Genomic DNA, 15,586 nt, shown 5'->3' on the forward strand with positions numbered 1-15,586 from the left:
TATATATATATATATATGTGTGTGTATATCACGAAAATAAACACGTGATTAAGAATGTGACAATGTCAGACCACGGAGGAAAAATGAAACAGGAAATTTCCTTAAGTACTTTCGTATATTAAATACATCTTCAGAAGGTCATTTTACAGATCGAGTGATGGGTATAAATAGGCAGGAAGGAGTTGTGAAGTAAGGTGAGGTACAATACTTGGACAACGCAGACGGCCCATTGGCCCATCAGATGCACCCAATTGGCACATCCGATGTAGCCCAATGGCCCATCTGATACAGCAGACATACAAGCATAATATATAGGTAATTATAACATAAAGAAGTAAATATATACAATAAATTAGTGAGACAAATGTTTTTCAATGATTCTACTTAAATCGCCCTTTAGCTGATCTATTAGAAATGGATCTAAGTTATATAGACCACTGCTAATATTCAAATTACTTTCTTTGGTGATCTGTATCAAAGCAGATTCAATTATGTTTCTGTTATAGGTGCTTTTACAATTTGTTATTGAAGAAGCACTCTCCCAATCAATTTGGTGAGCTTTTTCTGACAAATGCACAAACAAAGCATTAGACAATTGGCCATGTCTTACTGAGTATTTATGTTGCGATATTCTACATTTTAAATCTTTAGATGTTTGCCCGACATAGAACTTGTTACATTCCTTACAAGGTATTTTATAAATGACGCAATTATCACTACGAGGGCTGTTCCTTACTAATAGCTTACCAACAGTGTTTTCGTAGCTAAACATTACATCTATATTAAAAAGTTTCAAGGCTTTGACAATATTCTCAAACCCAGAGAAATATGGTAAACATAACACATTCTTTGGGCGAGTCCTTTCACTGCATACATTATTATAATATGTACGACGAGCTTTGTTACGACAAACTTCCAAAAAATTCAGTGGGTAACAAAGCTTAAGACCAATCGAATCAATATTCTTAAATTCTTCATCTAAGAATTCTGGACTCACAACTCGAAGAGCTCTTAGATACATTGAAGAAAAAATTGACTTTTTTACATTGTATTTATGCCCTGAAAAATAATGAACATAAGATAAATTGTTCGTAGGTTTTCTGTAAACACTAAACTTTAATGAAGAGTTTTCCCTATGAATAAGCACATCTAAGAATGGCAAACATTTATCAATTTCAGTCTCCATAGTAAATTTTATGGAGGTGACTTGGTCATTAAGTTTGGCTACAAATTCGTCTGTGTTTACATCTGAAGGCCAAATACACAAGATATCATCAACATATCTAAACCAAGGAATGATTCCAGGAGTTATTTTTGAAACAAATTTCTTTTCAAAGAAATTTGTTTTCTATTGAATGAAAAATGTAATGAAAAACACATTAAAAAAAACATGTTTTTTTTTCCGTCACAGATGTGACATCAATATAATATGTATATAAAAACCTGCTCAGATGCGAATGAAACATTCTGTGAAAATTTCAAAGCAATCGGTGAAGAACTTTCAGAGATTATCGATTTTGAACAAACGAAAATTTCCATATATATATATATATATATATATATATATATATATATATATATATATATATATATATATATATATATATATATATATATATATATATATATATATATGCGAACAAGCCTGAATGGTCCCCAGGACTATATGTGACTGAAAACTCACACCCCAGAAGTGACTCGAACCCATACTGCCAGGAGCAACGCAACTGGTATCTACAGGACGCCTTAATCCGCTTGACCATCACGACCGGACATAAGGAAGGTATCTACAGGACGCCATAAGGATTACGGCGTCCTGTAAATACCAGTTGCGTTGCTCCTGGCAGTATGGGTTCGAGTCACTTCTGGGGTGTGAGTTTTCAGTCATATATATATAAATATATACGTGATCAACTGCTAGTAAACATTATATATATATATATATATATATATATATATATATATATATATATATATATGCTTGTGTGTGTGTGATCACATACACTTCTGAAGTATTCATACCAGAGAAAGGTGGAATTGACGGACGAGCCTGAGTCAACACTGTCATAGAATTCTTTTGGGTTGAAAATACACTAAAAATACATTAGGCGACACTGATAAAATTGTATTATTGTATTGTGTGAAATATTACAGCCTAGCTAAAGCAAGATGAATAGTTTAGGTGATCTCACACGTCATATTATACGTCAATCCTACGTCAGTATGAAAAGATCTATGATACGACAACTCTCTAAGTATGATCAACTCTCACATTCTACACATTGATAGATTATACACAGTTTGAAACCCATTTACAATTTGCAATATTACATCTGAACAAGTCACGTCAGTAGCTGGAAAGTACATTGATCATCTCATCCCAAAACAAATCACTACACAAACGTCGGGCACTGATCACACTGGCCTTGCACACTATCTAGTCGAAATCGAGGATTGATTAGTTGTTCCATCGAATATCATAACTAATCCAACAGCAATGTTTACTAGCAGTTGATCACGTAGTAAAGGGGTTTTGACCAAGCCACAACTCCCTGGTAATGTCGCAACCACTTAGACTGGAGGGTAGAGCGGCGGTCTCGCTTCCTGCAGGTCGGCGTTCAATCCCCGACCGTACAAGTGGTTGGACACCATTCCTTCCCCACCGTCCCATCCCAAATCCTTATCCTGACCCCTTCCCAGTGCCATATAGTCGTAATGGCTTGGTACTTTCTCCTGATAATTCCCTCTCTCCCTAATAATTGTCCTATCAGCTTTACAGAAGAAGTGAGGAATCATGATAAGACCATCAGGAGTCATTAATAAAGCGACCAAGTTTAATTACCTAAAAGTTCAATTGTCAGGTGAAACCAAACCTTTGATCCCCAACATGGATGGTACAGAATCTAATTGCAATTATGCAGTAAAACTCCGTAAATTATCCATAAAGATAATTATACCAACATTGAGGAGGTGAACATTACCCATTTGGCGTGTTTCTGACAACAAATAGGTTCCATTTTGCTTCATTGTACTACGCTGTTAAATGATAAACTGCACAAGCCAAGCATCGTTTGATGCTTGACTTGTGCTGAGTAAAGGTGCTGAGTCTTTAGTTTATGCCATAGTTTTGAGGTGTTCTGAAGTTTGCTTATTGTAATCGGTCAAAAATAGGAGCATCTGGCTGCCTGCGAGCTCCTGACGGGTTGTGCAGCTTTTATTATTTACGGACACCACTTTTGGCTGGGAATAAGTATATTTGCAAATTTATACTGGCCTTTATAACTTTTATTAGTTGTTTCACAGTCGTTACGATGTGTGGCAACTTTAAATACCACGTAAGTGCACGTTTGATCCTCAAATCCATTTAGAATTTATGATTAAATGAATGATTCTAGAGTTTGGAGTGGAAATCACATAATATTTACATTTCAGCGTGGAATTAACCGTGAAAGAGACGACTTACTACCGACGGGTTCACGTGTTTCTCGAGAGTTGCTGACAAGAATCAACGGGTTGACTTTGTCGGCCGTGATCGACGTTCATCATAGACAGTTAAGCTGTTTACTTGTTCACTTTGTAGCTACAAAACTGATTTATCTCAGTGATCTACAGAATTTAAATGATTCATTTTATTATTAGAAGTCATTAACTTCATAATATAGAATAACCTCCCTAGTTGTAGGGCATATGGATTTAGTTATGAATTATTTTTAATATTACAGTTCATTCATCTAGATATATTTAATTACATTTATGTATTAATTATAGGAGATCCATAAGCCACTGGTTCTCTTATTTATTAATAGAATTCTGGTTCTTCAAAGCATTTAGCATTATTCATTGTAGAACTGAATTCTCCCCCCCCCTCACCTCACCACACCACACACCACCACCACCACCACACACCACCACCACCACCACCACCACCACCAATCACATCCTCGCTCATCACCAGAGAACTAGGAACGGAGGACAATATAGAGAGGCTTGAAAAAAGAAATGTGTATACTAAAGTCAAGAGGGGGAGAGGGGGAGGAGAGAGGAGGCTGGGGAGAGGGGGAGGAGAGAGGAGGCTGGGGAGAGGGGGAGGAGAGAGGAGGTTGGGGGAGAGGGGGAGAAGGATGACCGAGAGTGGGACGGGGGAAAAGAATGGCGCCCAACCACTTGTGGATGGTCGGGGATTGAGCTCCGACCTACGTGAAGCGAGACCGTCGCTCTACCGTCCAGCCCAAGTGGGGCAAGGAGAGTGAGAGTGGAGGATGATGAAGGGGTGAGAGGGGAAGGTTATAAATAGGAGGGGAAAATAATGAAGGGGAGAAGAGGAAGAGTGAGAGGGGGAGATGATCAAGTAGGGCAGGCATGCCTAGAACATACCTGGGGAGGGTCTCCAGAGTTATTATACTCCACGACCCCGGCCTGGGGCCAGGCTCAACTAACGACTCGAGTAACGATGGTGAGAGGGGGAAGAGTGAGAGGGGGAAGAGTGAGAGGGGGAAGAGTGAGAGGGGGAAGAGTGAGAGGGGGAAGAGTGAGAGGGGGAAGAGTGGGAGGGTAAAGAGTGGGAGGGTAAAGAGTGAGAGGGGGAAGAGTGAGAGGGGGAAGAGTGAGAGGGGGAAGAGTGGGAGGGTAAAGAGTGAGAGGGGGAAGAGTGAGAGGGGGAAGAGTGAGAGGGGGAAGAGTGGGAGGGGGAAGAGTGGGAGGGTAAAGAGTGGGAGGGTAAAGAGTGAGAGGGGGAAGAGTGAGAGGGGGAAGAGTGAGAGGGTAAAGAGTGGGAGGGTAAAGAGTGAGAGGGGGAAGAGTGAGAGGGGGAAGAGTGAGAGGGGGAAGAGTGAGAGGGGGAAGAGTGAGAGGGGAAAGAGTGGGAGGGTAAAGAGTGAGAGGGTAAAGAGTGAGAGGGTAAAGAGTGAGAGGGTAAAGAGTGAGAGGGTAAAGAGTGAGCGGGTAAAGAGTAAGAGTGTAAAGAGGGAGAGGGTAAAGAGTGAGCGGGTAAAGAGTAAGAGTGTAAAGAGGGAGAGGGTAAAGAGTGAGCGGGTAAAGAGTAAGAGTGTAAAGAGCGAGAGGGTAAAGAGCGTGAGGGTAAAGAGGGAGAGGGAGAAAGAGAGAGAGAGGGGTAAAGATGATAAAGAGGTAGAGAGGGGAAGAAATGGCTCACATACCTCGAACGTGTGAACACAACTTGTGTCAAAATATGTTGAAAGTTCGCAGAAAAATGTAATGAATATTCGCCCGCTGAACGTGATGAATGGCCGGTCCATAGGGGACACCGCCCCCCTTCTCTCTCTGGCTGCCTGGTGTATATATGTATACCAGGGGGGGGGGGGGGGAGATATAGGGGGGCACCCGAGCAATCCCTCTATATCTCTCCCGTCTCTCCATCTTTCTATCCACCCATGTATGTGCTTATTCATCCATCTTTCTATCTATCTCATTGATTTATGTATATATTCATCTATTCTCCATCTACTCATATATCCATCCATCTACTCATCTATCCCTCCATCTATTCATCTATCCATCCATCTACTCATCTATCCCTCCCTCTACTCAGCTATACACATCTATCCATCCATCTACTCAGCTATCCCTCACTCTTCTCATCTATCCAACCATCTACTCATCTATCCCACTATCTACCCATCTATCCATCCATCTACTCATCTATCCCTCCATCTACTCATCTATCCCTCCATCTACTCATCTATCCATCCACCTACTCATCTATCCATCCACCTACTCATCTGTCCCACTATCTACTCATTTATCCATCCATCTACTCATCTATCCATCCATCTACTCATCTATCCATCCATCCCTCCATCTACTCATCTATCCCTCCATCTACTCATCTATCCCACTATCTACTCATCAATCCCTCCATCTAATCATCTATCCCTCCATCTACTCATATATCCCTCCATCTACTCATCTATCCATCCATCTACTCATCTATCTACTCATCTATCCATCCATCTACTCATCTATCCATCCATCTACTCATCTATCGTCTACATATACATCTACCAATCCATCTATATCCGTTTATCGATTCATCCATCTACCAGTTTATCTATCCATTTATCCATCCACCTACTCATCTTTCTATCCATCCACCTACACATTTTTATCCATCCACCTACTAGTCTATCCATTTGTTCATGTATCAATTCATGCATATATCCATCCACCTGCGCAACTTCTTATCCATATATCCATCCATCTATCCTTTCATCACTTCATCCATCTGCTCATTAATCTATCCACATATCCATCAATATATCAATCGCCTGTGTTTAGCTCTGTCTCAGTTTGTGTGTGTGTAGTGTGTGGATAGTCGCCGGTGAGAGGTGCTCAGTATATATATATATATATATATATATATATATATATATATATATATATATATATATAAATATATATAGATATATATATATATATATATATAAATATATATATATATATATATATATATATATATATATATATATATATATATAGATATATATATATATATATATATAAATATATATATATATATATATATATATAAATATATATATATATATATATATATATATATATATATATATATAAATATATATATATATATATATATATATATATATATATATATATATATAAATATATATATATATATATATATATATATATATAAATATATATATATATATATATATATATATATATATATATATATATATATATATATATATATATATATATAAAAATATATATATATATATATAAATATATATATATATATATATATATATATATATATATATATATATATATATATATATAAATATTATATATATATATATATATATATATATATATAAATATTATATATATATATATATATATATATATATATATATATATATATATATATATATATATATATATATATATATATATATATATATATATATATATATATATATATATATATATATATATATATATATATATGTCGTACCTAGTAGCCAGAACTCACTTCTCAGCCTACTATTCAAGGCCCGATTTGCCTAATAAGCCAAGTTTTCCTGAATTAATATATTTACTATAATTTTTTTCTTATGAAATGATAAAGCAACCCTTTTCTCTATGTATGAGGTCAATTTTTTTTTATTGGAGTTAAAATTAACGTAGATATATGACCGAACCTAACCAACCCTACCTAACCTAACCTAACCTATATTTATAGGTAAGGTTAGGTTAGGTAGCCAAAAAAAGCTAGGTTAGGTTAGGTTAGGTAGGTTAGGTAGACGAAAAAACATTAATTCATGAAAACTTGGCTTATTAGGCAAATCGGGCCTTGAATAGTAGGCTGAGAAGTGCGTTCTGGCTATTAGGTACGACATTATATATATATATATATATATATATATATATATATATATATATATATATATATATATATGTCGTACCTAGTAGCCAGAACGCACTTCTCAGCCTACTATGCAAGGCCCAATTTGCCTAATAAGCCAAGTTTTCCTGAATTAATATATTTTCTCTATTTTTTTTCCTTATGAAATGATAAAGCTACCCATTTCATTACGTATGAGGTCAATTTTTTTTATTGGAGTTAATATTAACGTAGATATATGACCGAACCTAACCAACCCTACCTAACCTATCTCTATAGGTTAGGTTAGGTTAGGTAGCCGAAAAAGTTAGGTTAGGTTAGGTTAGGTAGGTTAGGTAGTCGAAAAACAATTCATGAAAACTTGGCTTATTAGGCAAATCAGGCCTTGCATTGTAGGCAGAGAAGTGCGTTCTGGCTATTAGGTACGACATATATATATATATATATATATATATATATATATATATATATATATATATATATATATATATATATATATATATATATATATATATATATATATTTATTTATTTATTTGTTTTGTTTTAGAAAGCAATTTCTCTTTCCCTCTCAATTCCATCTGCCAAACAGTTACATCGTAACTAAACCGTAACAAATATATGGCAGCTATGTCAGGGGGAAAAAATATTAAGTATGATTAATTAAAGCTTACCCGTTCCGGCTGCCTTGCCCCACATTCTAACCAATTAACATAAAATTACACAAATGGTCAAGTCTGCAGAAGTTATCTGGTTAACTCTGATACAGAACACTTCCCTGAGGCTAGCGAAGTCATGCTGACGACAGGAGACTCTGGCGTCCCTCAACACCAAGACTGGAGGAAAGTTTCTCTGGGTTTGCTTGTGCAAGCAAAGCGCTCTTCTAACCTTACCAAGTAAGCCGGACGACTCAATCAGAAAACGGGACAGTACGTTACTTTTGTGAGTCGATTTCATTTCAAATTACGTCCACTTTTGGCCATAGCGCGCATACGAGCGAAAAGTGACGTTATTTTTAAGAGGACGGGTTGTGGACAAGGCTTTGTTATTAATAACGTCTCCTCCCTCCTTCCCCGTCCAAGTAACGCCTCCTGATATCAGTTCAGTTTCTGCCCATTTTTGGACAAACTTATTTGAATGAGCTTATTTTATTTATTATTTAATTATGCTCAGTCTTGGGAAACACTTTTTTTATTTATTCTGGTCCCCAGACTGGTTGTTTAACGATTGTTTAATATAAATATTATAGGTAAATAGAAATTAGGTGACATGGCAAGATCTCACCCAAATATCTTTGTTAACCAAGATATTTTATGGTGAGTATTTGCTTAACATGAAACAATTTTTTTCGCTTATCATGTTAAGTGCTAGTAACTGGTGTCGGAACTTTAGACATATCTATCCATCTATGTATTTAACCATCTATCTGTTCATTGAATCATCCATCTACCCCTTCCATCTATGTATCCGTCTATCTACCCATCCATTTGTCAATTCATATACGCATCCATCTAACCATCTACTAGTTCATCTTTTTATCCATCTATCTATCCACCCCTCTGTTCATATATCCATTCAACATGCTATTCGTTTATCCATTTAACTTGTTATCCGTTTAACTTGCTATCCATCAATCCATTTAACTTGCTATCCATTTAACTTGGTATCCATCTGTTTCTCCATCTATCTATCCATGCTTTTACTCCATCATCTACTCATCTATCCATCTATGTATTCGCCTATCCACCCATCTATTCATCTACTCATCTCTATTCATCTATCCATGCAGCTACTCATCTCTACCGATCAATCAGCCCATATTATATATATATATATATTATATATATTGGTGTATACTGGCAGCAGGTTTTCTTTCAAACATGTTTCATTGAATATGACCGCATATTCTGTATTTATTATTTTCTGGTTTAGGGCTTCTATCCCTCTAACTATTTTCTTAGCATCAGGGCTTAATTGGAATAGGAGTTCTCCAAAACTCATTTTCGTACTTTTAAGGTGAAGAAAAGAAGTGATTTACTATAGAGTGTATTACACTTATTTGTATAATTTGCACGACGTTTCGAACCTCCATGGTTCATTCTCAAGTGAACAGATCTTACAATACTAGTTGATTTTATACCCGCATTAGGTCAGGTGATAATACAATGAAGGTGAAAAACATGGGGGGATACATAAGGGATAAACATAGGGGCTGCAGAAGGCTTATTGGCCCATACGAGGCATCTCCTATCTAAACACAAAGATTAATCCAGTGTAATTGGCCTGTTATGTTGGACATTGTCTTCTGTGTTGGCATCGATATGTTCTTGTCTTGTCCTTACTCTCATGGTGGGTAGAGTAAATAGTTCCGTGATTTGGGTGTACATGGTAGGTCGCTCTATTCTTATGTGAATTGCCTCAAGAATTTGTAATCTTCTTGAATCTTGGGTTTTGTCTATTATGCAAGTATTCTTGTTCAACATTTCTCTTGTTAGAGTAATGTCATGGGCTTGTCTCATGTGATTCCTAGGGGCACCAGATTGAAGATGGCATGTCAAACGCCTCGTCAGCTTGGTCGACGTCATACCTATGTACTTACATTGAAGGTTACATCCTTCGTGGGGGCAAGTGTACATGTATACAACGCTTGACTGCTGTAGAGGGTTCTCCGTCGGCTTCGGGCTGTTTTTGATAAGGAGTTCGGAAGTCTTCTTGGTTTTGTAGAATATTATCAGGTTTATGTTTTGGTTAGGAGTAGTGCTTTTTACTCCTTTACGGATTATTTCTTTCATTATTCTTTCCTCTTTTATATGTTCACTGTGCATGGTTGATTTGTAATATAATTTTATTGGGGGTGTTGTGGTTTCTGTTCTAGGTTCTGAATTATACCAACGGTCCAAGTGTCTTCTTATAGCAGCGTTTATTTCCGCGTTGCTATATCCGTTGTTCACCAATACCTGAGTTACTCTTTCAAACTCTCTACTCACGTTGCTCCATTCAGAGCAGTGGGTAAGCGCTCGACGAATACAAGCATTGAGAACACTGGCTTTGTATCTTTGGGGGCACTCACTTCTACCGTTCAGGCATAATCCTATGTTGGTGGGCTTGGTATATACGTTGGTGCTTAAAGAGGTTCCTGTTTTTGTTATTAGTACATCCAAGAATGGCAGACTGTTATTTTCACTATTTTCATGTGTAAATCGGAGTACTGACTCTCTCTCTAGGTGTCTTTTTAGGTCAATTAGTTCATCTGAGTCTTTTACTATTACGAATATGTCATCTACATAACGGCAGTATACAGTTGGTTTTTGTCTGCTACTGAAGACCCTATCTTCGATGGTTCCCATATAAAAATTAGCAAATAAAACTCCTAAGGGGGAGCCCATTGCTACTCCGTCTATTTGTAAATACATGTCTCCTTGTGGACTGATGAAAGGGGCTTCCTTTGTACATGCTTCGAGAAGACTTTTCAAGTGTGGCTCAGGTATGTCTAATTTGGGGGTGCTCTCGTCTCTGTATACTCTGTCCAGTATCATTCCTATGGTTGTGTCGACTGGGACGTTGGTAAAAAGGGATTCAACGTCCAGGGAAGCGATGATTCCATCGGGCTGGGTAGATTTGATCAATTCTAGGAAATCTGCTGATGATTGTAGACTAAACTTACTTGGAGTGTATGGAGTTAGGAGTTCATTGAGTTTCTTTGCCAGGTGATAAGTTGGGGTTGGTATTTGGCTGATTATAGGGCGTAGTGGGTTACCTGGTTTATGCGTCTTAACATTGCCGTAGGCATATCCTAAGCCATAGTCGCCTTGAAGTTTATTGAAATGCACACTACCTTTCTTTGCGTTGATTGCTGTAATTGTTTTGTTTACTTTCCACTTAAGGTCTTCTACGGGGTTCCTCGTGATTCGTTGAAATTTGGAGTCGTCACTTAGGATGTCGCTAATTTTGTTCATGTATTCATGGGTAGGAATCAATACATATGCTGCTGTTTTGTCGGCTTTTCTTATTGTTACGTCTTTCAGATTTTTTAGTTGTTTCGCTGCTTCTTTGAGTCGTGGGGTTAAGATTGTAGATGAATATGTTCCTCGTTTTTTCCCTGCTTCTGCAAGTAGTTCAGCTTGAAGTGTGTCAGTGGTGATGACTTTTTTGTTGTCTTCTAGCTTATGGATATCGTCCAGAAGCATTTCGATTTCCAGGCGTTTTTGATGCATCTTTGGTTTAGATAAGAATTGACAATTTAGACCAAGATTTAAGAGGTCTCGTTGGTCCTGGGTAAGATCATAAGAAGTCAGGTTAAAGTAGCCATCTTTAGGACGAGGGATTTTTAGCTGTCCACCGTTTATTATTTTTAGCTGTCCACCACCACTGATTATTTCTTATGAAAGAAATAATCCGTAAAGAAGTAAAAAGCACTACTCCTAACCAAAACATAAACCTGATAATATTCTACAAAACCAAGAAGACTTCCGAACTCCTTATCAAAAACAGCCCGAAGCCGACGGAGAACCCTCTACAGCAGTCAAGCGTTGTATACATGTACACTTGCCCCCACGAAGGATGTAACCTTGAATGTAAGTACATAGGTATGACGTCGACCAAGCTGACGAGGCGTTTGACATGCCATCTTCAATCTGGTGCCCCTAGGAATCACATGAGACAAGCCCATGACATTACTCTAACAAGAGAAATGTTGAACAAGAATACTTGCATAATAGACAAAACCCAAGATTCAAGAAGATTACAAATTCTTGAGGCAATTCACATAAGAATAGAGCGACCTACCATGAACACCCAAATCACGGAACTATTTACTCTACCCACCATGAGAGTAAGGACAAGACAAGAACATATCGATGCCAACACAGAAGACAATGTCCAACATAACAGGCCAATTACACTGGATTAATCTTTGTGTTTAGATAGGAGATGCCTCGTATGGGCCAATAAGCCTTCTGCAGCCCCTATGTTTATCCCTTATGTATCCCCCCATGTTTTTCACCTTCATTGTATTATCACCTGACCTAATGCGGGTATCAAATCAACTAGTATTGTAAGATCTGTTCACTTGAGAATGAACCATGGAGGTTCGAAACGTCGTGCAAATTATACAAATAAGTGTAATACACTCTATAGTAAATCACTTCTTTTCTTCACCTTAAAAGTACGAAAATGAGTTTTGGAGAACTCCTATTCCAATTAAGCCCTGATGCTAAGAAAATAGTTAGAGGGATAGAAGCCCTAAACCAGAAAATAATAAATACAGAATATGCGGTCATATTATATATATTATATATATATATATATTATATATATATATATATATATATATATATATATATATATATATATATATATATATATATATATCCAGCAATGTACCCATCTATCTAGGTATCTACCCATCATTCTAGCAATCTACCCCATCTATCCATATACCTATCAATCTATCTACTGTCTCTGTGTCTTTAGCTGTCTCTCTGTGTCTTTCTGTTTCTCGGTTTTTGTCTTTGTCTCACATGAGAAACACAGTTGTGTAATGTGTAAGTGATCGCCAAAGCCAGAAGTTCAGTGGTGTGAAGTAATAAAAAAAAATAGTAATCCCTTTCTCTGATAAAGAGTCATGTCATGAGATTGAAGCTGTGGCAGAATTGTCTGTTTATGCGAATACGGGCAAATTATTGATAGCAGGATATTTTTGGTAATTTCCCAAAGATCAGCGAATAATGGTGCACATTACTATATTGTTTAGTTAAATTTGTTTTGAGAATATTTAGCTGTGTAGCGGGAGGGCAGTGCCCAAAATCGTCATGGGGGGTCTGAATGTGGCCCTGGCACGGTGTTCTCTCTTGAATTATGCTGACCTCGAGTAGCCTATGTTCATGCCGTACCCCAGACCATTCCCTCTGCTAATTTGGGTAACGCTAGCCTCAACCGTGTGGCATTCAACTATGAACAGACAGATAGATACACATCAGGGAGTGATGCGTTGGAGGCTGACTCCACACACACACACACACGTTTCATTTGTAGATTTGATAAGTGTCCAGTTGGCTCAGAAATCTATACATCAGTTGAGTAACAGTTGAGAAGCGGGACCAAAGAGCCAGAGCTCAGGCCCCGCAAGCACAACTAGGTGAGTACACACACACACACACACACACACATCAATAGGGACTGGAATAATGTAAATCACTCGCAACCCTCCACACTGTCGACACAGTTTCATATTAAAAACAGTTCCTGTCTCCCCTCTCTCTCTGGTACTCCCGGCCACCTCCTCTCCCCTCGACACGCGGTACTGACACCCCAGCTCCCTCTGTCTCACTGGTCTGGAAATGTTATTGTAGATGTGAGCAGATGTGAGCAGGTGTGAGCAGGTGTGAGCAGATGTGAGCAGGTGTGAGCAGGTGTGAGCAGGTATGAGCAGGTATGAGCAGGTGTTAGTGAGACTGCCGCTACTGTTAGTGGTGCAGAGTAAACTATACTTACATATGATGTTGAGGAGCATGGTGTTGCTGGCGGTGGTGGCGAGGGTGTTGGTGGCGGAGCAGGTGTAGTTGCCGGCGGAGGCGCGCCTCACCATCTGCAGCACCAGGTTGTTGTTGGAGACCAGCACCCCGCCCCGCAGGTCCTGCACCACCTCCACGCCCTGATGACAACAACACGTCACCATCACTTTACTCTCCTCTCCCCCCTCACCCTCACCTGATTACCACCATGGTCACGGTCACCCAACATTGTCCAGGGACATCTACGGTCACCCAACATTGTCCAGGGACATCTACGGTCACCCAACATTGTCCAGGGACATCTACGGTCACCCAACATTGTCCAGGGACATCTACAGTCACCCAACATTGTCCAGGGACATCTACGGTCACCCAACATTGTCCAGGGACATCTACGGTCACCCAACATTGTCCAGGGACATCTACGGTCACCCAACATTGTCCAGGGACATCTACGGTCACCCAACATTGTCCAGGGACATCTACGGTCACCCAACATTGTCCAGGGACATCTACGGTCACCCAACATTGTCCAGGGACATCTACGGTCACCCAACATTGTCCAGGGACATCTACGGTCACCCAACATTGTCCAGGGACGTCTACGGTCACCCAAGATAGTGACTATCCATCCATCCAAAACACACACTGACTATCTACTATAGTCAGTGTGTGTTTTTGATAGAACTATTTTATCGAAGTGTATATGATAGTGACTATGATAGATAGTGACTATCTACCCAGGGACATCAAGGGGTACACTAAATAGTTCAGGGACATTTAGGCGGACACAAAATAGTCCATTCACATCTAGGAGCCCCCAAGATAGTCCACGGATAACTAGGGGCACCCAAGATAGGCCACGGGTATCTAGGGGTGCCAAAGATAGGCCACGGGTATCTAGGGGCACCCAAGATACTCCACGGGTATCTAGGGGCATCCAAGATACTCCACGGGTATCTAGGGGCACCCAAGATACTCCACGGGTATCTAGGGGCATCCAAGATAGTCCACGGGTATCTATGGACATACAAATTAGTCCCGGGCATCTAGCGGCATCCACAGTAAGACACAACAAGACACGTAAGGGACACCTACGAGTATCCACGGGCATCGTGGGCACTCAAGATAGGCTGCGGATATTTAGGGACACCTATGTTAGACCAAGGGCATTATGGGCACGTAAGATTGTCCACACACATCCAGGGGACACCCAAGATAATCCAGGCACATCTTGGGACACCAAAGGATAGTCCCACACATCCCATGGACATATAGGTTGGATATCAGGTACACAAACGGAACCCATACGAACATAATAATAAAGGAAACTTACAGAAAGAAAAGACCTATTGGCTCATACGAAGCAGCTCCTATTTATACCCACCAATGGGGCCTGACGGCTGAGTGGACAGCGCTCGGGATTCGTAGTCCTAAGGTTCCGGGTTTGATCTCCGGCGCAGGCGGAAGCAAATGGGCAGTGTCTCTCTCACCCTGATGCCTCTGTTCACATAGCAGTAAATAAGTACCTTAGAGATAGACAGGTGCTACAGGCTGTTTCCTGGGGGGGGGGGGTAACAAAAAAGAGGCCTTGTCGAGGACTGGACGCTAAGGCCCGAAATCATCTCAAGTAAGTAAGTAATTATCAAAAGAAGGCACCAAACCGGGAAGGCTATGTAGCACCA

General features: G+C 39.1%; 1 protein-coding gene across 1 annotated transcript in view; it reads right to left on the minus strand.

The window, feature by feature from the left end:
• The window catches only part of LOC138363004 (synaptogenesis protein syg-2-like), a 233,697-nt gene that overhangs the window by 39,535 nt on the left and 178,576 nt on the right, over nt 1-15,586 (minus strand). Inside the window, exon 7 of the mRNA XM_069321682.1 lies at nt 13,882-14,041. Within this exon, the coding sequence (XP_069177783.1) occupies nt 13,882-14,041 (160 nt within the window). The remainder of the gene's footprint in view (nt 1-13,881; nt 14,042-15,586) is intronic.

Source organism: Procambarus clarkii, chromosome 10 (genome assembly GCF_040958095.1).
Source record: "Procambarus clarkii isolate CNS0578487 chromosome 10, FALCON_Pclarkii_2.0, whole genome shotgun sequence".
Lineage (NCBI taxonomy): Eukaryota > Metazoa > Arthropoda > Malacostraca > Decapoda > Cambaridae > Procambarus > Procambarus clarkii.